The sequence below is a fragment of the Westerdykella ornata genome (assembly GCF_010094085.1).
Source record: "Westerdykella ornata strain CBS 379.55 unplaced genomic scaffold EI97scaffold_1, whole genome shotgun sequence".
NCBI classification, from domain to species: domain Eukaryota; kingdom Fungi; phylum Ascomycota; class Dothideomycetes; order Pleosporales; family Sporormiaceae; genus Westerdykella; species Westerdykella ornata.
The window spans coordinates 2,088,900-2,112,910 of record NW_022986851.1 but is presented as its reverse complement, the minus strand read 5'-3'; the positions used below and the strand labels follow the sequence as shown (position 1 = coordinate 2,112,910).

The following is a 24,011-nucleotide window of genomic DNA, read 5'->3' as shown; positions in this document are numbered from 1 at the left end:
ACATTGGTGCCGATTTGGAAATCTCCATAAGCAGGTACAAAGATATCGAGCTTGTTCTCGCACTCAAGTGTGTGTACGTCTCACCGCTTTGCATTGATGCCCCTCCTAAATCTCCATTGGTGATGGAGTGATAAAATGTTCAAGACTGCCGTTAATCCAGCTCTTATCGTGCACCGGCTTACGACATGTGCGAGTCGCGTTCCAGTATGGTCAACAGCGGGTGCACTGTGGTTGATGGTACCTTGTAGATAGTATTGTATTCGTGGCCGTCTTGATAAAAATCGAATTCCTGAATCCTCATTCCTCATCTTGCTCGATATCATCTTCATCCGAATCCCACGTCTGCACTTCGTCAGGCAGCTCCTCATGCACCAGGCAGCCCAACTCTCCGCTTTCCTCGATGATGCCTCGCGCCGTTTGCTCCGAACACTCGTAGTCTTCCATGACCAACAGAATCGCCAATTCCGGCACCAATACTCTGAGGACAAAATTCGCGACACCGCCAGCAGATCCAATCACGGGATCCTTGATCGCCTGGTCGCGGATGACGTCGGCAAGTTGAGAGCCGATGCTCTCCATCATCGTGCGCCTGCCCCGGATGCCGTAGTAACCAGTATGTGTCAGCGTAGCATTTGACTCCATCATCTTGCTGCCGGTCTGACGGCCCATGCCGGCGTGGAGCTCTCGATAATGACTTGGGCGCTCGTTTTGCAGGATGGCTGTAAGAAACGCGGAATGCTGAGCCACCCGCGCCGATAGTATGCTCCAGTCAATATCCGGGTATCCCCTTTTCTTGTACTCTTCCAATGCGGATCTTTTTGTGTGTTCCCGGCAGAATAGCTGCTGCTGGCGTATAGTGGGCTTCTTGCCGCATTGCCAGAAGTCGAGGTAGTGCTGCTGGTCAACGGGTTCCTCGCACAGTGGGCACGTGGCGTTCGAGGTCTCAGCAACAATGTCGTTTGCATATCGCTCTAGCGACCCCAACGTTTCCCCCGCTGCGAACGAGGATGGCGGCGTGCTGTTGCTCACTGATTGAGAACTCGCGGGTGTGTTGTCTTTGCGGTATGCGCCCAGTGATATCAGAAGATTCGGTCGGTTAGTCGCCACAGAAGCTCCAGGCGTCGGCAGTTCAGGGTCTTTGTTTCTGCGGGCAGGACGCGAAGTCTTCGGCCTTTCCTGGATATCGCTCTTTACCGAAACCATAGACACATCGGATAGATCAGAATCATCGTCCTCTACCTCATAGGCTGGTTTCCTCTGGGCGTAGCTTTTACTCCCAAATGTCGCTGGTTTGCGCTGCGTAGGCGCATGTATGTTCCGAAAAGTTTTCTGCTTCTTTATGGGCGGCTTGCGGTGTTCGAATCTGAATCCAAAGTCAAGACCGCAATCTTCTGCCCGGCCACCCGCTTTTCTCTTCTCCGCCGAGGACTGCGGCTGGCTTGACCCAAGGGTGTTCTCCTTCTCTGCGTCTGCCGTCGCTGCTACCATCTGCTTTTCCTTCTTACCATGCTCGTAAGCGCCCTTGGGCGGTACGCGTATTGGAGGTTTGCGCCTCCTCAGTCCCCTCTTTGACGCATCTTTTGTGGCCGTGTCGGAAGCTGTGTCTTCCACACTCGGCAAACTGGCAACAGGAGCAGCGATTTCATCGTCCGAAGAGACAGGATCGCCATATATCAGCTCTTCGTCCTCTTCGTGGTGTGCGCTGGTAGCATGCGGCATTCCCCCCACCATCGTCAGCAGCGGTGGCGCGTTGCGGGTCAATTGCGGCATCCCTCTCAATTGAAGTCGCCTCCTCCAAGATGGCGCCGTCACCCCAGACCACAAACAAGAGTCAACAGGTGGCCGAAAAGTAAAATGCTGTCGAGCTGTCATGGAAGACTTGGTGAGACGCGACGCGGCTTTTGGAAGCGTGCACAGACGCGGCACTTATCCGCCGATTGGCTCGCTGTTACGTGATCACGTGGAATGACATTCACTCCCACATTTTCGTTGCCTGTTGCGGAATAAGCGCGATGAACTCCTCTCCCTAACCAGTACGCCTAGGTATCGTGCTGACATTACCGCTGGCAATGCGCGTATGCGGAACAGCGAGCTTGATCCTCTAATACATACATCCTCATTCCTCCCCTGGACATCTACCCGTTACACCGTAGGGTCCGGTAGGTATTGCGTTTGAAGCCCCTTTTAGCATTACTAATCGGAGTAACGCATTCATTGCAATTGAATTGCATTAACAATGCATTACCACTGCATTGCTTCTCCGTGCAGCATTTCGACCAACACATCCCAAGATGTGAAAGCGAGATCTACTGTTCTGCGCTCTAAGGCGGAATCATAACTACAAAAAGGTATCTGCTGTACCTTACAACTCCTGCCTTGGATGTCCACAGCTTGGTCGGGTCATTTAGAGCGGACGGGCTGTCAGAGGTGAATCGAGGACTCAGATGAACGGAGTAGTGAGGTGAGGTATACGGGTCAGCAACGGTAAACCATACATCAATACCTATTTGGACAAACAAGAGATAATAGACAAACCATAGGAAACAACATGTCCGTTATGCGAACCTTTCGATGTCAAGAGTCCCATTGTCGTCATGCAGGGTTCAAGAGCAGGATGGTCTTGACCATGGGAAGGGTGATTCGAAACCATAGCCCCAGAAATAACAATTGACATGAAACGTGCATGTTGGGTATCAAGTGCTATGCAAACCTCCACTGATTCAGTAAAATCACCCACTCGTGCAACCGACCAGACTTTACAACTCCTCTCCACCAGCTTACGCCACCTTCCTGCCCACGTTGCCCACGCCTCTGCCCACTACACTGACAATCAAGTCGTCCCTGCCTTCCCCGGCATCTCGCAACCCCCATCCGCTTCCCCCAAACTCGCTCAGATCCCGACCCAGCTGAATCACGTCTTCACTCCCAACCACGTCCCTTCCCATGGCCAACCGGCCCACATCCTCTGAGCCCATGGCCATGAGGCACACCATCGTCTCCACGGCGGACTTTTCGACGCATCCACCTTGAGATATGACTTCCAAAAGCTGGTAGGCGGCCTGCTTGCCAATGTCCTCCGGCGGAGTCCCGCCGGTGGGCGGGCTCGACATGTCCGCCGAATAGAGGCAGTGCGTCGACGACTCCGCCACCAGGCTGATGCCAAACCCTACGGCACCCTTCTTCTTTCCACCAGGGTTGTTCTTGTCATTTGACGGCACGAGCGGCGCGCTCGACACGTCCGAGAAGATATATGTATCCGGAACGAACTTGTTGAGCACCCCCCTCGCCGCTTCAATCACTCTTGCATTGTTGCTCCCGCTGACGCCGACCGCATACGCCACGCCTCGGATCCGTTTCACGCGTCCGGGATTCATCAGATGCAGCGTCTTGGGTAACCGCACCTGGTGGTTGAAGACCAGCTGCACCTCTCCACCCGCACTTTTTCCAGGCCCAGGCGCACAACTCCTCTTTAGTATCCGCAACTCGATGTTGCGCTCAATTCCGAAATTCCTGTACAAGGGGAGGATGGCAGTTCGCACCGTGTCGGCGGAAATGTCGCCCGCGGGTGTCGCCCCCGTCACGCACCCCTCGCCGTGGAATACGACATTCATGTTGCCCTTGCTAAAGGGTGAGAGAATGCACAGAGGAACGATCCACCAGCTCACGCCGCGCGATGCGCATTCCTTATGTAGTTCGTGCCGGATGACGCCTCCAATGGCGCCTAGACCTTCTGAGGATCCGGTGATGAGACCCGGTCGGTATACCAGCGTCGTACCTGTCATGGAGAACTCAATGGAGGAGCCATTCGTAACGGCGTCGAGCAGGCGTAGAAAGGAGACCTCGGTGGGTGTGAGGCCTGGATGGGTGTGCGATGTGGACCGGATTTGCGATATCCGGATTGCGCGACCGGTGAGGGTGGCGAGCAGGAGACGGGTCCTTAGATGGCGGTGCCCTGTGAAGCGGAGAAGCGGCTGAGCTTCGGGTTCTGTCATGGCTGTGTGGGATGTGTGGATGTTGAGTTCTGAAGATACTCAGAAGGTTGGATGGGGAACTTTTTTGAGATTCTGCCCGGGCGGTGTGCTTAGCGTCTGAGGAACTGTGGCGCTTGCGCCGCACACAGCCACACAATTGATCAGCAACAGATTGGATGGCTCTGGTACCTTTGCACAGAGAAGGAAGATCTATTGACAGGATTCCAAACGATAGGAATGAAAGGTGATAGCGCCAAAGCACCACCTATGCTACCGCTCACTGCCTCTTCGGCCCCGAACTTGCGCTTCCGCTGCTTTCGCCTGCATCGCTGTCGTCCTCCATCGCCTGCTTCTCGTCATACTCCCTGTCCTCCTGATCCCTATACGGACCCTCCTCACCATCGCTCTCACTCAGTAGGTCGTCGTCGCTCTCGCCAGCAAAGGCATCGTAAAGCTCGCCGCCCCTCTTTGCCCTTCCCTTTCGCCTGCCCCCCGCTGTCCCGCTCAACATGCCCGCCCTCGCGCCACCCTCGTCGTCATCCGCGTCGTCTAGCATCTCGAACTCGTAGTTATCCCGGCTCGACCGCAGCCGCTTGCGCCGAGCAAGGAACAGATAAGTTGCCAGACTAGCGCAGAAGACAAGAATTAGCCCTATGCTGCCATAGATCCAGATTTGGGTGCGCTTAGACACACCAAACGTGGGGAAGGGGGATGGAAGGAAGTTTTCAGGTGCGCTTGAAGGTGATGACGATGCGGACTCCGTGGAGGCGGGGTTTGGCGATGGGCTAGGCTTCTGGTTGATGGGCCGGTTAGGGACGTCGCTGGGGTTGACAGGCGGCTTGGGGGTGCTCGAGGGCACGCTGACGGTCGTGGTGTGAGCTGGATGGCCGTCAATGACGTCGTGGTCATCGTCGTCGTGCTGAGTTGGCAAAGGTAACGGCTTCTGCTTGGAGGCATCGATGCATTCGCCCCAGAGGCGAAGCTTCCAATCCGTGAAGACGCCAGTCTTGCCATTGTCTTTGATGGTGTCCTTGACAATCACAGTCCACTTGCCAATGCCCTTCTCGCCAAAGTGCGCGACGCTCATGAAGGTCCAGTCAACGTAGCCAACAGCCGCATCATCGTCGCGGCGTGCCGTTGAAAGGTGACTAGTGACGCCGGCGGGACTGATAAGCTCGACGCTCAAATCGCCGCGACGCTCATGTTCGACGTTCATGGTCAGGGTGATGTGTTCGACCGTTTCGAGGTTGGCTTCCTTGAGCATGTCCGCGGTGACCTCGAACTCGCTGGCGAGGCCTTCGTCGCCCTCAGGGATCGGGGTCTTGACGTGCATCCAGGGCGAGAAGAACCATGCCTGAGGCTTCACATTCTTCCACGTCTTGGCCGTTTCGACGACAGCGTAGGCATCTAGCTTTCCATATCCGAACTGATGGCTAAAGGTGCGGCCGATTGCAGTCTTGGTCCAGTCGCTCGGCTGGTCGAACGGCACAGCAGACATGACGGTGATCCACTGCATGTCGCGCCAGGTGAGATCGGGCCGCGCTTGGAGCGCGAGAGCGTATATGCCCACTGCAATTGGGCCTGCAGCAGAGGTGCCACCATGCGAGCTCGTGCACTTGTTTGCGCCGACATCCGTGGTGTGGATCGAATCGCCGCTGCCGCTGCTGTACGTCACAGCAAGCTGCGCCGAGCATGCTTCCGAATAGTAGGGGTGCAAGTTCTGCTTGTCAATGGCGCCGACGGTGATGCTGTAGATGCTGTTGGTGTAGCCGTCAAAGTTGCAGTTGTCGTCGGCCGCCGCGCCATTGCCCGCGGCGAAGACGTAGATGGCCCCCTTGCCATCCCGCCCCTTTTGCACCGCATCGACCAGCGCCTGCTTGATGAGAATGCCTGGCGCCTGCATGGTCTTGCCGTCGTCCGGGGGGCCCCAGGAGCACGAGTAGAGGTCGTTCACCTCGAGACCATAGTTTAGGGCGAGGGCTTCGTCGACGTCGGTGATTTCGCCAGAGAGGATGCGGACGCCAGAAATCTTCGCGTCATAGGCGATGCCAACACCGCAAGCATTGTTTCTCCCAGCAGCGACCTCCCCAGCGCATCGGGTGCCGTGCCGGTCGTCGGACAGACGGGGCTTGGGGAGCTCGACGTGGTCATTAAAGTCGTAGGATCCAGCGGCGAAGAAGTTGTCCTTGAGGTCCTCGCTGTCCATGTCGAGGCCGTCGTCCACGATGCATGCCGTGACGTCCTTGCCCGTTATGCCCTGAAGCCATACATCCGTGACATTGACGTCGTTTCCGCGGTCCTGGACGTTGAAGATGTGCCACTGCTCTTCAAAGATGGGGTCGTTGATCTTGAGTGTGCTCGCGATTTCGCGCTGGGTCTTGACCGCCTCGCTCTCCTCCACGCCAGCTCGGCCGCTTAGGGTAGGGATCACGCTCCGCTTCCAGTGTCGCGGCTTCAGCTTTTGCTTCTGGGTGAATTTGATGCTGTCGAGGGGATGGTATTCAAGGCCAATCTCTCGCTTCCGCCGCCGCCTCCTGAGCTCTTGTCTTGCATCTTCAACAATGTCGTTTGCATGTTTGGGGGCCTTGAACAGGTGGAAATCGCATAGGGTTCCGAGCGGGCCGTCGTGATCGAGGCCGAGGTGTGCAGCCAGCTCGGCCGGAGACGTGGAAGAAGCGACGTGGATAGCATAGTAATCGTGGGTTGTATAGTTACGCGGCGGCAGATGGTGTCGCCCTGCTGATGCGAGGGACGTGGCGGCCAACAGGCCCCAGAAACTGATAAGGCGCATGGTGGGCGTCCTCAGAAGAAAGACGGGACCTATGGATCGGAAAGTAACATGAAACCAGGGCAAGACACTCTCTCGTAGCGATTCAGCGGAGAAACGGGAGGTGGAGAAGGCAGGCGTCGCCAAAAGATGGCAGCGTCCGCATGTACCAATGTGCCAGCAACAGGGCGCTGAACGCAAGAATGAAGGAGAAGACGGCTAAGAGAGAGTCTCGCAGCACCCGACTTGCAGAGTGCTGAGAGTGGTGAAAGCGGTCGTGGGGCGGAAGGGGGTAAGAAGGTGCGAAGGGAGCGGACAAGGCGCAGGGTCTTCGGAGGATGAAGGACAGATTCGCTATTGAGCCACACTTCTCACGTGGAGCGCCACAGCCTGATCCCTGACTGATCTAGGCCTATTTGGCAAGTGCGGGGTGGCTGGGGAGGATCCTTGTTCCCCGCCTTCCGCGTTTCCTAGCTCTCGGTCCCGCCCAGCCAGCGCATCGTTTCCCGACTCCCATCTTATTTCTTATAACCTCCACCTTCACTTTCACTCCCATCTTCACATATTCCTCTCCTCACTCGCTCTCATGCTTGTCTCTTGATTTTTGCGTTCGATTTCCATCAGCGTTCTGTGCCATCTTGTCTATATATACATATATATCTAGCATCATCCACGCCGGCTCCACAGCATTTGATAGCACCTCTTGACTGCCTCATTATCCCGTAAAACTTTATTTGCAACCTCCCTATATACATGCTTCGAATGCATTGACATCGACGCCAAACGTCCCAACGCCACCGCACCACCATCAGATGGAAGGACCTCACCCCGCCCCGCCGTCCAATGGCAACTACACTGGCACCAACAGGTCCCCGAATGCACCCCAACGACCTCTAGGAGAAGGCTACCCGCAAAAGCGCACGTCTTACCGCCGGCCCATTGATGCTCAATCGGCGTCGGCGCCGGCGCCAGTCCAGTATCCCGCTGTGCCCAATGCTGTGTCCAGCAACTCTGCGCGCCCCATCTCCGCCGTTGGACCCACTGGCTCGAGCGGAATAGCTAAGACATCTTCTCACCGGCGACGGCAAAGTCAATTTGCGCAGCCCCAAGCTACACAAATACCTCCGGCCCCAGATGTGCCACGCGGGCCCCCTCCCAGCTCGTACCGGGACCCCTATGCGCATCGAGGGAGTTCCAGGTCGCACACATCGTCCCGCTCCTACCCCAGATCCCGTGACCACGTCGTCCAGGCCAATGTCAACAGGTTGCAGCCAAACATCCAGATCGCCCCAGACAGATTGCGCTCGCCCGCAGAGCCGCCAGCTGGCGCTACCCCGACTCAGCAGCGCCGCCCCTCGGTTCCCGATCGATCACCACTCCAAAAGCTCGAGGGAAAACTAGACGACATTAGCAAAGAGGAGCGGAGGACGCGGATGCAGGAGCTCGAGTTGGAGGCCCAGGAGCGAGCAGAGGCGGAGGCGAGAGCCCGTCGCGCTCTTCAAGCAGCAGTGAATTCGAAGCAGCAGCGCAACGTGTCGGGGCCCCTGACCAGTGCCGGTATATCAAGCACGGTTCCCGGTCGGAGCTTGAATGCCAGACGCCACGTCTCGATGCCTGCACCGCCGAGGTCAAGGGCAAAAGAAGATGATGACTTGGATGGCTCAGAAGACGGAATAGTTTACGACCTGAGCGAGCCGTGGGATCCATCGGGCGGTGGCCCCGGAGTTTCACAAGCGCAAGCGTCGCGCCAGAGCAACCAGGCGGCTCATGTGAACCGAACCAGTGCGCCCGCGCAACCCATCAAGAGTGGAGAGCCGGCCGGGCTCAGTCGTGGATTGGGCAGCTTCCGCGACCGGAGTGGCGGCGCTCAGTGGACGGACAGGGCCGTAGATACGGATCAACGCATCCAGAGGAACGCAATTGCTGATACCAAAGGACTTGGGCTCTACGGTGTAGACGACGCGCCGCATGCAGCGCGACCACTAGGCGCCAATATTGGTCGCTACGACAGCAGGAGGTTGTCCAAGGATCTCCCTCCCGTTCCTGCAGGCACTGTGCAAAGCAGCGACCGGCGAAGAGATAGTAGAGGCATCATAGCGGCGCAAATGGAGATGAAGCAGGAACAGATCGACCAGAAGAATGGGACAAGGGGACCAAGCAGCGCCCCGCAGCCTCACGATCCCCCGACTTCAACCGCAGCGGAAGCAGGGCCTTCGGCAACGCAGAGCGGACCCGAAGCCTCGCGATCGTCGCATCATCACCATCATCTCTCCGATATGGTGGGCCACCACGAACCGGAGAGGAGATATGTACCGCCTCCGATGCTTCAGGAGTGGAAGGACGCCCCCGTTGCTGCCCTCCTTGCCGAAGACCTCGATTTGGATGTCCCCGAACGTTCTGAAAGCATCAAGAAGGCCTGGTGGGAAGAGAGTAGCGCATCGCGACGGCGACGATCAGGCAGCCACGGGGTAACCGCCTTGGACGAAGGGCACGTCGACGCTGCTACGGGCCAGACCAGCTTTAGCCCGCCGCTCTATCTTAAATGTGGCCCCCTGTTGCGGTACACGGGCATTCGTAGGGACAAGACCAAGTCGGGAGTGGAACGATTTATATGGCGCGGAAGCGTCATGATAGTCACCATCGACCAGCACTCGTCCTACAACAAAGTGCCCACTCTGCGCATATTCAAACAGCCCATGGACCTGCTGCCGCCCCCACCGACCGAGATTGATGCCGAAGGACAACCACTGCATCCGGCCTACGTGGATCCCTTGGAAGGACAAACCAAGATGTCCAGGACTGGGAAGACTCTCTATGTGAAGCCCATCGACGAGATACCTGAGAATAGTGATCCCTCGAGAGTTGAGGACGATCGGGGCCTATTTCAGGAGAAGCCCATCACATCGGCCCTCGACCGTGATCAATCCCGGCAATCTCGTCTGCAAAAGAAGTCTGGTGAGAAGGTGGGCAAGGTGCGGGAGATTGCAGGTGTACGGCTCCACGCGGAGCGAGGCGTGACGTTTTGGCGCTTCAATATCGAGGTTGAACTTGGATCTAGCCAGACACGCATCGCCTACCGCATCAACCGTGGCCCCGCCGTGGGATTCTGGGTGCCAGGCAAGGGCGAGAACATGAACATCATGTTTTACAGCTGCAACGGCTTTTCCTATGGCGTGGACTCGAAGGACTTTTGCGGCCCTGACCCGATGTTTAGGGATGTACTCAACAATCACCAGACACGGCCGTTCCATGTCATGATTGGGGGCGGTGATCAAATTTACAACGACGCCGCAATGAGGGAGACGACGCTCTTCAAGGATTGGATCGAGAGCCGGAACCCATTGCAGAAGCACAAGGCCAGCTTCTCGGAGGAAATGCAAAACGAGTTGGAGCAATTTTATCTGGACCGGTATTCCATGTGGTTCTCGCAGGGTTTGTTCGGCATGGCGAACGCGCAGATTCCTATGGTCAATATCTGGGACGACCACGATATCATCGACGTAAGTCTAAATCTGTTTTCAATCCGATTGATGAATGCGACGACTGACTGGTGCAGGGATTCGGTTCATATCCGCACCACTTCATGTCGACGCCCGTCTTCACGGGGCTGGGTGCTGTGGCCTTCAAGTACTATATGCTCTTCCAGCACCAGTCGGTGGTTTCCGAGACGGAGAAGACGGAACCGTCGTGGGTTCTGGGCGCGCATCCAGGACCTTACATCAAGGAGCAATCTCGCAGCGTCTTCATGTCACTGGGCAAGACGGTCGCGCTCCTCGGTCTCGACTGTCGCACCGAGCGTCGCCGCGACGAAATTTTGACAGAAGACTCGTACGACATCATCTTTGATCGATTGGAGGACGAGCTGGTCAAGGGCGAGACGAAGCACCTGATAGTGCTGCTGGGCGTGCCCATTGCCTATCCGAGGCTGAATTTCTTAGAGAACGTGCTGACCAGTCGACTGATGGATCCCATCAAGGCGTTGGGCAGGATGCGGCTCTTGGGAAACTTTGTCAACAAGTTTGACGGCGGCGTGGAGATTCTCGACGACCTCGACGACCACTGGACGGCGAAGCATCACAAGGAGGAGCGCAACTGGTTCATTCAGGAATTGCAGCACATCGCCCGGACCAAATCCGTCCGGGTCACCATCCTGGGCGGCGACGTGCACCTCGCGGCCGTCGGTCAGTTCTACTCGAACAAGAAACTGGGGATCCCTAAGGATAAAGACCATCGATACATGCCGAATGTCATCAGCTCGGCCGTTGTCAACACGCCGCCCCCGGACATCATGGCCGACATACTCAACAAGCGGAACAAGGTCCACCATTTGGATGCATCCACGGACGAGGACATGATTCCGCTCTTCACTCACGATGTGGATGATAAGAAACGGAACAATGTCCACCTCATGCCGCGCAGGAACTGGTGCAATATCCGCGAGTACAGCCCTGGATCGACCCCCCCAGCGACACCTGTACGCCCAAAGACGACCGGGAATAGCCCGCGTCTGACTAGGACTCTTTCAGATTATGCGCCCGGCAATTTGGCACGCAGGCTTAGCGGGCACGGGCAGCGTGGGCGCGACCGAGGGCCTCCAGTGTCCTACTACAACAATCCAGCCTTCGCCAATGCAGCGGAGGAGCAGGCGGGGGTGCAGTCCTCCTTCTCACCCGACAGTGGAGAGCAACGCCGGTCTCGCCGGAATTCACTGAGTAGCTTGTTCCGGAGCCGTGCATCGGTCGATTCGATTCATCATCCACCAGCTTCTGCGCACAGGCTGCCGGCGCCGAATGACAGGGACGACGTATCCATCGGCCGACCGAGTCCCTTTCACCGACGCCCGTCGGTCCTGGGTCGCAGAGGCTTGAAGCGTGAGGGCGAGTATATTGACCTCCAGGGCGGTCTGGACATCTTCATCAACGTTGAGGTGTCACGGAAAGACCCAGCGGGCATCACCGCGCCGTACAGATTATCGGTGCCGGTGCTACGGTATGAGGAACCAGAATCCGAGGCAGGCGGCGCGGTGGCAGAGAGCGAGCGGCGCAAGTCGCGCATCGGGAGCTTCTTCGGGGTGCTTGGGACCCGGAGGCGCCGAACGGTGGGTGACAACGGCTACTCGCATTCTGGCAGCTCCATCGCCTCGCAGTCCGGCGGCGAGGAGGAAGAGGCGGACGAAGAGGAGCGCGCGAGGCAGAGGTACAAGGTGGGCCCGCGCATCCTCATTCCGGGCTTCTCGAAGAAGCGCGACTCGGCTGCCTTTGCCGATGGGCCTACGCGTTCGCCGGCAGAGCGACGTATGAGCAGCGGCGTCGCGCAGCAATCCTCCACCACCACCCACGCAACCAGACGCGTCTCAGCACCCGTAGCTTCTTCGTACAACACGACTCCGGCGCTTGCTCCTCCTCCTCCTCCTCCACAGTCGCAGACGACGCCCACGCGTTCCGCAAGCACGCGCCAACCTACGCACAACTCGAGCCACAAGTCGCAGCTGCCCGCACCGGCACCGGAGCCCAAGACGTATAGGCGGAGCATGGGCGGCATCCTCAACCAGCAGCAGCGCGATCCGGCATGGGAACGCCAACAAGTGCATCATGGGCACGGGTCGCATGCGGCGGCGGCGGCGGCGCCTCAGCGAAAGCGGGATTCATGGCCGCCTCATCCGGCCATTGTGGGGCAGGGGCCTGGCAGTCCGTATTCGCGCGGACAGCTGGAGCCGCGCGACGGGCACACGGGGGGTTACTTTGCGTCTGGTGGTGGTGCGAGGAACGGGAATGCGGGCGTCGGTGCGAGGTATTTGGGTGGCGGGCGGTATGCGGACGGGAGTTCGGATGAGGAGGATGAGGATGAGGATGAGGAGGATGAGGGCAGGTATAGCGACGAGGTCGGGGAGCAGAGGGAGAGTCCGGATAGCTTTCTGCCGCCCAAGACGAGGTCCAAGTGGAAGATTTGGAAGGCTTGATGGGGAGATTATCCACTTTTGTTTTGTTTTCGTTTTTGTTTGATTTGGCCTTGAGTAGTTAGTGGTCTGCTTTGGTTGACTTTGGTATGACGGTGCGACGACGGTATGGGTAATGAGTTGGATGCGCGACTTGTGGTTTGGAAGCGATGTCGTTTTGCCTTGATTTGCGCAGCGTATACCATTTGGAGTTTGTTTTGTACCTTTCCCGGCAGTCATTTGTACATGTGCCTGCTTGATCTTGTCAATGTTTGCTAGTGTTGGACGGTATATATGAATGGTGGGTGGATAGGAGTGATAATGATAATGAGGGATGACTCTTTCTTTTGAAATAGGTCTTTGTATTCAAATATCCCGGGGAGGTATCTAGTGGACCAACATGAGGACCTCGCAGCCCTGTGCAAACAAAAACGCCCTGCTGGAAAATCATCATTATTCGTAACTTCGTAACACATCAAAATTTTTTCGTGTGGGTATCGTGAAACATGGCTCAAGGACTCCTGAATGTCCCAGGCAAATAGCCCCTGCCTACTTTGCATGGTTGACAATCTCGTCGTACAAGTCGTCGGGGATACTCGCGGCCAGCCGGACGGCCTGAGAAATGGTGGCCTTGGCATTGAGGCTGGGGAGGTTGCGCAGGATCTGATTGGGACTGGGAGACAACGTCAGCATTGAAGGGCGACAGAATCTGCCGTGATGAGAGTCGACACCCACCTGGAGCTCTGCAGCAACTCGTCACGTATCAGAATGAGCTGCGCGACGATGCACAAGATATTCAAATGGGGCCCGTATGCGAAGAGGAAATCCCACAGCTGGAGGACGTCAGGGAGTCGCGGGGTGCAGGCGCAGAGGGTGAGGACAGAGGGGAAGGCGTAGATGCGCGCCTCGAGACGGTGGGACATGAGGTGTTGGTAGAGACGGGGGTCGCACTCTTGCAGGACGCGGTCGACGAGGGCCAGGCCCTTGTGGACGCCCTCCATGGAGCCCCGGACGTAACCCGGCAGTTCGCGCGTGATGAGCTTCTCAAAAGCGGCAAAAGCCTCGACCTCGCTGCGGGCGGCGTAGAGGAAGGGCCCGCAGAGGACATTCATGCCCTGGACGTAGCCAATCTGCTCGGCGTCGGTCGTGGTCGAGGCTTCGGTCAGGCCGCCGCCCGTCGTCGTCGTGAGCGAGGTGCGCGAGAGCAGCGAGGTATCTGGGCTGCCGCCGAATTCAGACAGGGTGGGAGGCGACATCCAGCCGTTGACGCGGGCCTCGTGGGCGTCGTTGAGGCGCCAGGCGACGGCGTTGAGGACGCGGGTGATGCTGTTCTGGGTGACGCGGCGGCGGAAGAGCGGGTCGCCCTGGAAGGTGCGGAAGGCGTCGTTCTGGATCTTTGCGTGGGCGGGGGATGCGCCCTGGCGGACGAGGTCGAGGTAGACGTCGGTGCTGAGGGGGGGAACGTTGAGGAGGATGAGCCAGGCGTAGATGCGGACCTCGGACTGGGTGATTTGTTAGTTATTCTTCCAACGGACAGGTGCTCACTCACCCTGCCCTCGCTGTTGGCTGGGATGCCGTCGAGGAGGATGTGCTTTCGAAGGTCCTTCAGCTTGTCTTCCACGTTGTGGCCGGGCCCCTGGAGCATCAGAGCCTCGAGGCTGGCCATTGGAGCAAAGAGGGCGTGACAATTGAATTGGGTAACAAGGGAGGGTGCGTAGATGTCGACGGGTCGTTGTCGTGAAAGTGTCTGGGTGGGAGAAGTGTACCAGTGCTGTGTAGTCAGGAAGTCGCGATGGGACGCGCTCGTGCCTGCCTGTCCAGGTTTCCCTTTTCGGATTAGCGCGTTCTTCGGAACGACTTTTCGAAGCTTAATTGCACCTCACTCGATGAAGTTCCTCCCCGCCTTCCTCTTCACACTTCACCTTTCAACCTTCACCTCCCACGACAGTATTTCGTCCCATTCCGCCTCAGCTGCTCGTTTTTGGTCTCGTTTCTTTACAAGTACTATGCTGGCTGGTCAACAACTGAGCAGCACTGCGGCTGGTACTCCGGATAATCGCATCCCGATTCCCCGGCAGGCCCTGACCTGAAGCCGTCACTCGCGATTACCAGTAGAGAACTGTCAGCTTCTTCTTTATCGACAAGGACTTGATGCGCTCCAGTCCGCAAGCAAAGATGCCGACATCAGAGCCACACGGGGTCCACCGAGCCATGCGCCGCCGTCTTTGTAGCGCCGGACAGCTTGTTCTGCTACACCAGTGACCACAGCATGGTCTCCTCTTTCTTTCTGCTGAATCATTCTTGTCTTGGATGTCCAGCCTGGCATGACGTGCCAGTAATGTGGGTGGGTGGGGACAGGGTGCCCACCGAGGAAAGAGAGGAAAAGACGACATCTGCTCCCCCGAGCACGCAATCCGCCCCCTGTGCGCTCCCATTGGCTGCGGCGCCACCCCGGCTTCTCGCCTCTGCCCTGGCCCCGTCTCTCCGCCTGTCCATGTCCTTACCAAAGCAAATGGCATTTACCGTACCGAGTCCATGCTACCAAAAAAGAAAGTCTCTACTACTCCTACTGTGGTAGGTCTACGGAGTACTCCACCATGAGACCGTGTCATCATCCATCCAGTCCCCCTGCCTGTTCGGACAAATGACAATCTCCGCCATGCAAGCGTGCCAGATTTGGACCCGTGGCTTGCCTGCAACCACTCCCTCAAATTCCAACCACCATCCTTTGTGACCTTCCCTCTCACTGATCCATCCTTGCGGTGGCCTGCTTCGTTTCTTCCCCTTTGGACGCCCCCTTGATCGCGTCATCCAGCTGCGAGAAACGCAAGCCTACCCTCTCCCACGCCCGTGACGTCCTCGATTGCTCGTCCTGTTGTCTGGGAGAAGCCTACTATATTTCCCCTCCACCGGGTCTGGGTCTTATGAAAGCTTGGGAAGCTTGACCCTGCGCAGCTCACTCTCCCTTGGACGTCCATTGTCATCATTCATTCCCACTACTCGCCTGTTCCCCTCTGCAGGCCCTCTTGATGGCCTCAACCACGACCAAAGTCGGGCATGCGCTGGCCAAAGTTCTCGGAATCGATCTCCATTACCGCAGCGAAACGGGTTCCGACCGTGTCACTCGCGGCGAGTCCGCCTTCTCCATCGAGTCGGCAGATACCTATGTCGAGCGTGAACCTACCGCTGCCGAGTGGTTCCGCGAGATAACTCCCTCGCGACACGACGTCGTCCAGTACTTTGTCCGACTCTTCCCCTTCCTTCAGTGGATCACTCGCTACAATGTCCAGTGGCTCATTGGTGACCTGGTCGCAGGTGTGCAGCCTTCCTCTCCAAACAGCATACAACCCGTCCACTAAACGAGCCTAGGCATCACGGTGGGAGCAGTGGTTGTGCCCCAGAGCATGGCCTATGCGAAGCTTGCCCAGCTGCCCGTCGAGTATGGTCTCTACTCGTCCTTTATGGGCGTCTTGATTTACTGGTTCTTCGCCACGTCCAAAGACATTACCATTGGCGTATGTATTCTCAGTCCCTCCCCCGGGGGCCTGGTTGCTAATGGAGCAAGCCCGTCGCCGTCCTGTCCACCGTCACGGGCAACGTCATCCTCAAGGTGCACGACAAGCTGCCCGACGTCCCTGCCGACATGGTGGCATCCTCACTGGCCATCATTGGCGGCTCCATTGTGCTCTTCATGGGCCTCGCCCGCCTCGGTTGGATCGTCGAGTTCATCACCCTCGCCGCCATCAGCGCCTTCATGACCGGCTCTGCCATCAACATCGCTGCTGGCCAAGTACCCGCCCTCATGGGCATCACGGGCGTCAAAACCCGCGAGGCGACCTACAAGGTCATCATCAACACCCTAAAGCATCTGGGCAGCTCCGACCTCAATGCCGCCATTGGACTGACTGCCCTTACCATGCTGTACCTGATTCGGTTCGTGTGCGGATACCTTGCCAAACGCTATCCCAGCAAGCAGAAGATGTTCTTCTTCATCAGCACTCTTCGCACGGCATTCGTCATTCTGCTCTATGTCCTCATCAGCTACCTGTGCAATCGGTCGCATCGCGCCAACGGCACCAAGCCCATATTTTCGACGCTGGGGAAGGTCCCACGAGGTGCGTAATCCATTCGGTAGCCCAATCATGTGTTTGTAGACTAATCAATGTATAGGGTTCAAACACGCCAGAGTCCCCGTCGTCACGACGGAGATCATTTCTGCATTTGCTTCCGACCTTCCATCCACCGTCATTGTCCTCTTGATTGAGCACATTTCGATTTCAAAATCCTTTGGAAGGGTCAACAACTACACCATTGACCCCTCGCAAGAGCTGGTAGCCATTGGCGTCACCAACGTCCTCGGACCCTTCCTGGGTGCATACCCCGCCACGGGCTCCTTCTCCCGAACGGCCATCAAGTCGAAAGCCGGCGTCCGCACGCCCTTTGCCGGAGTCATCACGGCCATTGTGGTTCTGCTCGCCATCTACGCCCTCCCGGCCATGTTCTGGTACATTCCCAATGCGGCCCTCTCCGGCGTCATCATCCACGCCGTCGGAGACCTCATCACGCCTCCCAACACAGTCTACCAGTTCTGGCGCATCTCCCCCTTGGAAGTGCCCATCTTCTTCGCCGGTGTCATTGTCACCATCTTCAGCAGCATCGAGGACGGCATCTACACCACGGTGGCCATATCGGCGGCTCTCCTGCTCTTCCGCATCTGCAAGGCGCGAGGGCGCTTCTTGGGCCGAGCAAAGATCCATTCCGTCATTGGAGATCATCTCCTTGACCCTGACGTGGAGAACAAGGACAAATCCGAGTATCCCGAAGACAAGCCCGTCCGCAAGAGCCCCGCAGAAGGCGAGGATTCTGTTCGCGATGTCTTTCTGCCCATCGATCACCAGGATGGGTCGAACCCGCTCATCGAACTCGAGGACCCTTACCCCGGCATCTTCATCTTCAGGTTCTCCGAGGGATTCAACTACCCCAACACCAACCACTATCTCGACCAGCTCGTGGATACCGTGTTCAAGAAGACTCGCAGGACGAACCCGGCCACCTATGGCAGACCTGGCGTAAGTTTGGCCGTCTTTGCGTTGTAACTCCCGCTAACAGCTTCCAGGACCGGCCGTGGAACGATCCCGGCCCGCGGCGCGGGAAAGAAGTCGACCCCACGGATTCGCGGCCCACGTTGAAGGCCATCATTCTCGATTTTTCGTCGGTCAACAATGTCGATCTCACGAGCGTACAGAACCTCATTGATGTCCGCAACCAGCTCGATCGCTACGCCGCTCCGGATACGGTCGACTGGCACTTCTGCCACATCAACAACCGCTGGACCAAGCGGGCCCTGGCTGCTGCCGGCTTTGGGTATTACACACCGGAGTCGGAAGACGGCGCCGTTCACCGATGGAAGCCCATCTTCAGTGTAGCCGAGATTGGCGGAGAGGCAAGCGCGGCGGCCGAGGCCGAGGCCAGAGAGAATAGGATGGCGCGCAAGGCGTCCCGTGCAACTGTACAGGACATCGAAGGGCTGGCTCCGTCATCCGACGACACCTCCGAGTCTGATCCCTTTGAACGAGAACTGACCCAGAGCAAGGCCTATGGGACAATGCACAAGGCGACAAGGATCGCGGTGGTGCAGGGGCTCAACCGGCCTCTGTTCCACGTCGACATCACGGCTGCCTTGAACAGCGCGCTCGCCAACGTGCACAGGAAAGCGCATTGAGCTGGTTCGAGAGGAGATGTTGCACACGGCGTTGTTCGTTTTCTTCTGCACATTTCATGATGATACCAACACGTACACGCATTTTTCACCATGTAGGCAGTCATGTAGATGCCTATAGACGATTTGATATTCTGTGACTCTTCCTGTTGAAGATGATATCTCGTCGAGTTATAGCCCTTGCAGCTGAAGCTCCTTCTGCAGAGGTGTTGATGATTTAGAATGCCCCTCTGCACTCTGTTGGCGAGACCCCAGCCATAACGCGCTAGTCTGCTTACGTCTTAGCGTAGCTCTGCGGGCAAGAGTACCTGGAGCTAAAGGCATCGCATAGCTGTCCTTTACCCTAATCAGCCCGCGAAATCCTCCCACGTCTCTCTCTCCGGCACTTTGAGCCTCGTTTTTCTTTTGCTGTACAATGATACAGTCCCCTTAGCACTCTGCGTGCACCTCACTCTTTTCCCCGTCCCATTTCCGGCGTCCGAGCAATTGTACCTTCCGAAAGACGACTACCCGAATTCCCGCCTTGCAAAGACATCTGTGCAACGGCCTTCAGAAAAACCTGCCTGCGGCACAACAGAACTCGCGCCGTTCTCTGGCATAGCTGCACAGCTCAGATCCTCCGCGTGGTCTGCAGCACCACGATGCCGGCCAAGTCGCGGTTCACTCGGCTCGATGCCTTCACCAAGACAGTCGAGGATGCACGCATACGGACAACGTCGGGCGGTATCGTAACCATAGCAAGCTTAATCATCATATTATGGCTGGCCTGGGGCGAGTGGGCAGATTACCGGAAAGTTATCGTGCGGCCAGAGCTGATTGTGGACAAGGGAAGAGGAGAAAAGATGGAGATTGCAATGAACATCACGTTCCCGCGCATGCCGTGCGAGTTGCTAACCTTGGACGTCATGGATGTATCCGGGGAGCTTCAGATGGGTGTTAACCATGGCATTAACAAGGTGCGCTTGTCGCCGGAGAGCGAGGGCAGCAAAGTCATTGAGACCAAGGCATTGGAACTGTGAGTGGTTGCCATCCCCAGAACCTTGCGGTGCCGAGTCCCTTGGATATAGCGGACTAATAGAATGCGCAAGGCACAAGGAGGAAGCCCAGCATCTTGCACCCGACTACTGCGGCGAGTGCTACGGCGCCCCGCCCCCCGCGACTGCATCCAAGCCCGGCTGCTGCAACACGTGCGACGAAGTGCGAGATGCGTATGCCTCGGTATCCTGGTCCTTTGGCCGCGGCGAAGGCGTCGAGCAGTGCGAGCGCGAGCACTACGCCGAGCACCTGGACGAGCAGCGCAGGGAAGGGTGCAGAATCGAAGGCAGCATCCGCGTCAACAAAGTCATTGGGAACTTCCACATCGCGCCCGGCAAGTCCTTCTCGAACGGGAACCTGCACGTCCATGACCTGGAGAACTACTTCAAGGATGCAACGCACACCTTTACGCACAGGATCCACCACCTGCGCTTCGGTCCGCAGCTGAGCGACGCCGTCATCCAAGACATGCAGAAGAAGCACCAGAACACGGGCCCGGGTGGCTGGACCAACCATCACATCAACCCCCTCGATAACACGGAGCAGCACACGGAGGACAAGACCTTCAACTTCATGTACTTTATCAAGGTGGTATCGACGGCCTATCTTCCGCTGGGATGGGAGAAGGAAGCGACACGGCCGAGCAAGCACGACGACCTGCTGGGCGCAACCATTGACGGCAGTTACAAGGGCAGCATCGAGACGCATCAATACAGCGTCACGAGCCACAAGCGCAGCTTGACGGGTGGCCCCGACGAGGAGGGAGGCCACAAGGAGCGCATCCATGCACGAGGCGGCATCCCCGGCGTGTTCTTCTCCTATGTTCGTGCACGTAACCCTCCTGCTCGTTCAACGCACTGATATTGTACTAGGATATCTCACCCATGAAGGTCATCAACCGTGAAGTCCGCCCAAAGACCTTCTCGGGCTTCCTTGTCGGCCTCTGTGCCGTCGTGGGCGGCACGCTGACTGTGGCGGCGGCCGTCGATCGCGCACTGTACGAGGGCGTGAACCGCGTGAGGAAGTTGCACTCGAATTGAGGGGAGTGCGGGGTTGTATAGGTTTTTGGGATTTCGAAACCTGCCATTATCTGTCTGGTTTCCGGCGTTTGGGGCGCGATCAACCATTGTTTCTATCAGGTTCAGCGCAAGAGGGGCAAGAATGGGAGACGCGGGGAAGAAGCGAAGAGGGATGAGGATATATCAGGATTGTTTGTGGGTTCTAGCGACGGGGTGCATCTATTTCTATACTTGTGACATAGATGGAGAGAAGGGCGAATGTGAATGTGATACCATGTGTTTCGTCATCATGTTCAGTTGGCCTTGGTCTGTCCTGCCCAGAAGGCTCAATGTCGTGCCAGTTATTTCCAGTCTGATGATGATGATAACGATGATGATGATGGCGTATTGCGCATGTAGGTATATCGACAGCTAAATCTCATATCGGCAGTATATGCCTCTACATACAAGTACAGAGGAGGAGGCCGGCCCATGTATATACACCACCGTACCCTTCCCGTGTATACCATCTTGCCTCCCGGATCCCGAAACATCGTCTCGAGAAAATGCTATGTAAACCGGATATATAGTTCCCGGCAAAAGTAGAAGAAGAAGAAAGAAAGAATATCCACGAAGAAGAGAAAAAATATCCACGAAGAAGAAAAAAATAACCCTCTCTTCGCCGCCGACGGCCCTGGCGCCAGTATCGCACGGCCATTTGCATTCGGTCAAAACCAAACAGCCAATCTACAACATATCTAAACTACCTCAAACATCCCGCTGCCGCTGCCGCCGCACATTCCTGCCCCTTCGTCTCGCTCCTCCCGGTGTTGTAGACGTCTGTTGAGCAGGAGCAGGAGAAGAAAGAGGCGAAGTCACGGTAACGAAGACAGTCTTTAGATCCTTCCTCCCCGTGCTCGTCCCCGTCCCCGTGGCACCCCCCCGATCCCGACCCGTAGGGATAGGAATAGCCAGGTCCTCGTCTCCTGTTTCTGTGACAGTGTGCGCGGTGCACGTCTTAGATAGTGGTGGAGAAGAAGGGGGAGAAAGAGGAGAAGCGGGTGCTTCTTGCGCGGGAAACGACGCGGACGGCGCGGAAGAAGGGGGTATGAGGGGAAGAGTGGATGTGGGCGTGGGCGTGGTGGATGCTGTGAGGGTGGGTGGAGTAGGGAGTGCAGGAGTGGTGGTGTTGATGCTGGCGCTCTGCTTGGCTGTCGAAGTTGGGGCGGTTTGGATCAGAGAGGGAGGATTGCCGGAGTTGTCATCTTGCTGTGGTCCAAGGGGCCATTGGAAACCTTGTAGTGGACCATTGCCTGCGCCTGCGCCTGCGCCTGCTCCTGCGCCTGGGGCGTTTGTTGGGAGGGGTTTGGGTGCTGCTGAGGGTTGGTTCTGACTTGTAGTGGTTGAGGTAAGGGTAGACTGTGGTGGTGCGGCCGAAGGAACGCTGGGAGCGATGGAGGTAGGAGGGACCGGTGTTCCAGTCGCCGAGGGAGCTGTCGGGGTCCTAGAGGCGGATCGGACGGATGAGGTACTAGTCGCGTTGGTAGGCAGTGAGAAGGGCGTGTCGACAACGGACTTGGTCGTCGTCTGTATGGGCTTCCCTGAAGACAACGGAGACGTTTGCCCTGGCGCACTCGAGGTTTGCCCTGGCGACTCAACTGGTACTCCCCCAGAGGGAATCAGACTCGGTGCAGTAGACGATGGAACCGGTTCCGACGGCTCCGGCTCAACACCTTCACCATCATCCCGGTACACCCTCAGGGCATTAATACTCCAATACGCCTCGCCAAACGCCTCGGGATGATCCCGCACATAATCCTCGCACGTCGCCGCCTTGGCCTTGCACGTCTCGCTCTGTCCCCACACAGCGCCCGCCCAGACACCACAAAACGTCGTATCAATGACAATCTGCTGGTCCCTGAAGACGGATCCGACGTCGCAACCCGCCCCCGCGAATCTCGCCATCGGAGTCCCCCACGACGAAGGGTCGGGCGCGTCGCCCAGGACGTCGGCGGGGATCGCGGTCCGAGGGAAGAAGTAGACGCTGATGGCCTCGTCGGTCCACAGCGTCGCGTAGACGCCGCCTTGGATCTCGTTCAAGCCAGCCCCGTAGCTCTGCGTGCTGGGCGATTCGATGGAGCAGCCCGCATTCGGGAGTTGGTCCGGGGCGTGGATGTCGCAGTTATCTGTCCTGGCCTCGCCCGTGAAGGCGCCGGGGGATGTCGAGATGGAGCACCCGGGCCCCGTGTGCAGCGTCATGGCGTTGCCTTGCTGGTCGTTGACGCCCTCGAGGATGTCAATCTCGCCGTTGAAGGGCCAGTTGGGGCCCACCATCCAGAAGGCCGGCCAGGTCCCGCAGCCCGTGGGCATGTGCGAGACGTCCAGGACCACGAGGAGGCCGCTGTTGTACGTCTTCTTGCTCGAGAGGCGCACGGAAGGTCGGCCTTGGGGCGTCACCTTGGTGCTGTCGACGGCCAGGGTTATGGGGCCCGTGGAGCTCGAGTTGATCAGGCCCATTTGCTGGGCGAGGGATTGGTCGACGTATTGTACGAATCCTAAGGGAAGTTTAGTAATGGTTTTTGTCCAGTGTTGGGGATACGTACCCTGGGTGGGATCAGGCGCCGTGAAGAAGTCAAAGCTGCCGAAGAAATCCTTCATGTAGTCGTCCTCGAGAACATAGCCTGCTATGGAGAGACGCAAGAGGGCGGCGCCCGAAAGGAATGTGGAGAAGTGCATCGTAACGCTGAAAGAATGACTTGCGGACTAGCCGCTAAGAATAAAGAAAGGAGAATAAAAATAAGAGAAATGAAGAAAACAAAAGGTATTGCTGCAACAGTAGTAGACAGCTCCTTGACCGATGTACCTGAACAAGACGCGAAGAATGGGGGACTGCCATGTATATAGCAGGTCGAGTCCCAGAGACCCACAGCTTTGTACTTGGAACGCTTGATCAACAAGCATCGTCGGCATTCGGCTTGCCTACCAGTTCGTTTTGTGTTAACGGCATCTACCCTCTATCGAGCTACTGTCTCAGCATGGCACGAGAGCCAGGACGCGATCAGGGCGAGATACACCATGAGTGGAAGAACGTTTTAATGAGAAGGCTCGACCAAACCAGCGCGAGATGCAGGAGCCAGTCAACCGCATGCAGAGCGGCTACCGATAAACAATCGCGCACGACGGATGCTGGTGATTCGCCCCTGAAGGGATGTCGATTGTTTCAAGGTCATGGTCGCTGTGGGGTGGGACGAGCCGCGAAGGGTGGCGCTTGAAACAAACAAATCTCTTGGATGCAAACACTTGAGCGGGGGAGGCTCGTCCCTTGTTTTATCGACCGTTTCGTGGGCAAGGGGAAACGACGAGTTGAGGGTCGTTGGCCGTTTGGATGAAACACTCAGGGGTTTGGTGGGATGGACGCGGCAAAGATGGTGTTTCAGGTGAGTGATTCGCCTGGGGTACTCCAGACGACGTTGCCATGATTTTTCAGTAGTCAGATATCAGGACAAGCAATGCGTTTTCAAAATTCTCAGAAAATGATTTAAGAAGCCGAAGAATCGACTTGGACAAATGATACTTTGCCGTCAAG

General features: G+C 57.3%; 8 protein-coding genes across 8 annotated transcripts; 3 read left to right on the top strand and 5 right to left on the bottom strand.

The window, feature by feature from the left end:
• Positions 1 to 297: 297 nt before the first annotated feature.
• EI97DRAFT_454575 (uncharacterized protein) lies at positions 298 to 1,770 on the bottom strand (the record flags this gene model as incomplete). Its single annotated transcript, XM_033800556.1, has 1 exon — positions 298 to 1,770. The coding sequence occupies one exon, from the start codon at positions 1,768 to 1,770 to the stop codon at positions 298 to 300; it is 1,473 nt and encodes a 490-aa protein (XP_033658906.1).
• Positions 1,771 to 2,588: 818 nt separating this feature from the next.
• On the bottom strand, positions 2,589 to 4,012 carry EI97DRAFT_429417 (18S rRNA biogenesis protein). Its single transcript, XM_033797439.1, has one exon. It carries the CDS (start codon positions 3,990 to 3,992, stop codon positions 2,778 to 2,780), a length of 1,215 nt encoding a protein of 404 aa, XP_033658905.1. The 5' UTR covers positions 3,993 to 4,012; the 3' UTR covers positions 2,589 to 2,777.
• A 116-nt stretch (positions 4,013 to 4,128) lies between these two features.
• On the bottom strand, positions 4,129 to 7,046 carry EI97DRAFT_429416 (KEX1 protease precursor). Its single transcript, XM_033797438.1, has one exon. The coding sequence runs from the start codon at positions 6,760 to 6,762 to the stop codon at positions 4,249 to 4,251; it is 2,514 nt and encodes an 837-aa protein (XP_033658904.1). The 5' UTR covers positions 6,763 to 7,046; the 3' UTR covers positions 4,129 to 4,248.
• A 209-nt stretch (positions 7,047 to 7,255) lies between these two features.
• Positions 7,256 to 13,069, top strand: EI97DRAFT_410149 (uncharacterized protein). The gene is made up of 2 exons (XM_033796694.1): positions 7,256 to 10,238; positions 10,295 to 13,069. The coding sequence occupies exons 1-2, from the start codon at positions 7,551 to 7,553 to the stop codon at positions 12,695 to 12,697; spliced, it is 5,091 nt and encodes a 1,696-aa protein (XP_033658903.1). The 5' UTR covers positions 7,256 to 7,550; the 3' UTR covers positions 12,698 to 13,069.
• EI97DRAFT_389986 (cell division control protein-like protein) lies at positions 12,911 to 14,596 on the bottom strand. The gene is made up of 3 exons (XM_033796215.1): positions 14,223 to 14,596; positions 13,409 to 14,175; positions 12,911 to 13,346 (listed from the first exon to the last, which is right to left on the bottom strand). Exons 1-3 carry the CDS (start codon positions 14,337 to 14,339, stop codon positions 13,223 to 13,225), a joined length of 1,008 nt encoding a protein of 335 aa, XP_033658902.1. The 5' UTR covers positions 14,340 to 14,596; the 3' UTR covers positions 12,911 to 13,222.
• Positions 14,597 to 15,702: 1,106 nt separating this feature from the next.
• On the top strand, positions 15,703 to 18,395 carry EI97DRAFT_367477 (sulfate permease-like protein; the record flags this gene model as incomplete). The annotated part of the gene is made up of 5 exons (XM_033795096.1): positions 15,703 to 15,988; positions 16,043 to 16,188; positions 16,239 to 16,788; positions 16,844 to 17,742; positions 17,790 to 18,395. 5 exons carry the CDS (start codon positions 15,703 to 15,705, stop codon positions 18,393 to 18,395), a joined length of 2,487 nt encoding a protein of 828 aa, XP_033658901.1.
• A 339-nt stretch (positions 18,396 to 18,734) lies between these two features.
• Positions 18,735 to 20,722, top strand: EI97DRAFT_429411 (endoplasmic reticulum-golgi intermediate compartment protein 3). Its single transcript, XM_033797437.1, has 3 exons — positions 18,735 to 19,407; positions 19,481 to 20,249; positions 20,300 to 20,722. The coding sequence occupies exons 1-3, from the start codon at positions 19,034 to 19,036 to the stop codon at positions 20,465 to 20,467; spliced, it is 1,311 nt and encodes a 436-aa protein (XP_033658900.1). The 5' UTR covers positions 18,735 to 19,033; the 3' UTR covers positions 20,468 to 20,722.
• Positions 20,723 to 21,027: 305 nt separating this feature from the next.
• EI97DRAFT_27378 (uncharacterized protein) lies at positions 21,028 to 23,407 on the bottom strand. The gene is made up of 2 exons (XM_033794306.1): positions 23,029 to 23,407; positions 21,028 to 22,980 (listed from the first exon to the last, which is right to left on the bottom strand). The coding sequence occupies exons 1-2, from the start codon at positions 23,159 to 23,161 to the stop codon at positions 21,194 to 21,196; spliced, it is 1,920 nt and encodes a 639-aa protein (XP_033658899.1). The 5' UTR covers positions 23,162 to 23,407; the 3' UTR covers positions 21,028 to 21,193.
• Positions 23,408 to 24,011: the final 604 nt, after the last annotated feature.

Excerpts from the sequence above, each read along its gene's own strand:
- EI97DRAFT_429417 (XM_033797439.1), bottom strand. The coding sequence starts at position 3,992 with ATGACAGAACCCGAAGCTCAGCCGCTTCTCCGCTTCACAGGGCACCGC.
- EI97DRAFT_429411 (XM_033797437.1), top strand. The coding sequence starts at position 19,034 with ATGCCGGCCAAGTCGCGGTTCACTCGGCTCGATGCCTTCACCAAGACA. Across the intron at positions 19,408-19,480 it reads GAGACCAAGGCATTGGAACT|GCACAAGGAGGAAGCCCAGC; the intron begins GTGAGTGGTTGC and ends AGAATGCGCAAG. Across the intron at positions 20,250-20,299 it reads CCGGCGTGTTCTTCTCCTAT|GATATCTCACCCATGAAGGT; the intron begins GTTCGTGCACGT and ends ATATTGTACTAG.
- EI97DRAFT_429416 (XM_033797438.1), bottom strand. The coding sequence starts at position 6,762 with ATGCGCCTTATCAGTTTCTGGGGCCTGTTGGCCGCCACGTCCCTCGCA.
- EI97DRAFT_410149 (XM_033796694.1), top strand. The coding sequence starts at position 7,551 with ATGGAAGGACCTCACCCCGCCCCGCCGTCCAATGGCAACTACACTGGC. Across the intron at positions 10,239-10,294 it reads ACGACCACGATATCATCGAC|GGATTCGGTTCATATCCGCA; the intron begins GTAAGTCTAAAT and ends TGACTGGTGCAG.
- EI97DRAFT_27378 (XM_033794306.1), bottom strand. The coding sequence starts at position 23,161 with ATGCACTTCTCCACATTCCTTTCGGGCGCCGCCCTCTTGCGTCTCTCC. Across the intron at positions 22,981-23,028 it reads GGCGCCTGATCCCACCCAGG|GATTCGTACAATACGTCGAC; the intron begins GTACGTATCCCC and ends AACTTCCCTTAG.
- EI97DRAFT_389986 (XM_033796215.1), bottom strand. The coding sequence starts at position 14,339 with ATGGCCAGCCTCGAGGCTCTGATGCTCCAGGGGCCCGGCCACAACGTG. Across the intron at positions 14,176-14,222 it reads CAGCCAACAGCGAGGGCAGG|TCCGAGGTCCGCATCTACGC; the intron begins GTGAGTGAGCAC and ends CAAATCACCCAG. Across the intron at positions 13,347-13,408 it reads GAGTTGCTGCAGAGCTCCAG|TCCCAATCAGATCCTGCGCA; the intron begins GTGGGTGTCGAC and ends GTTGTCTCCCAG.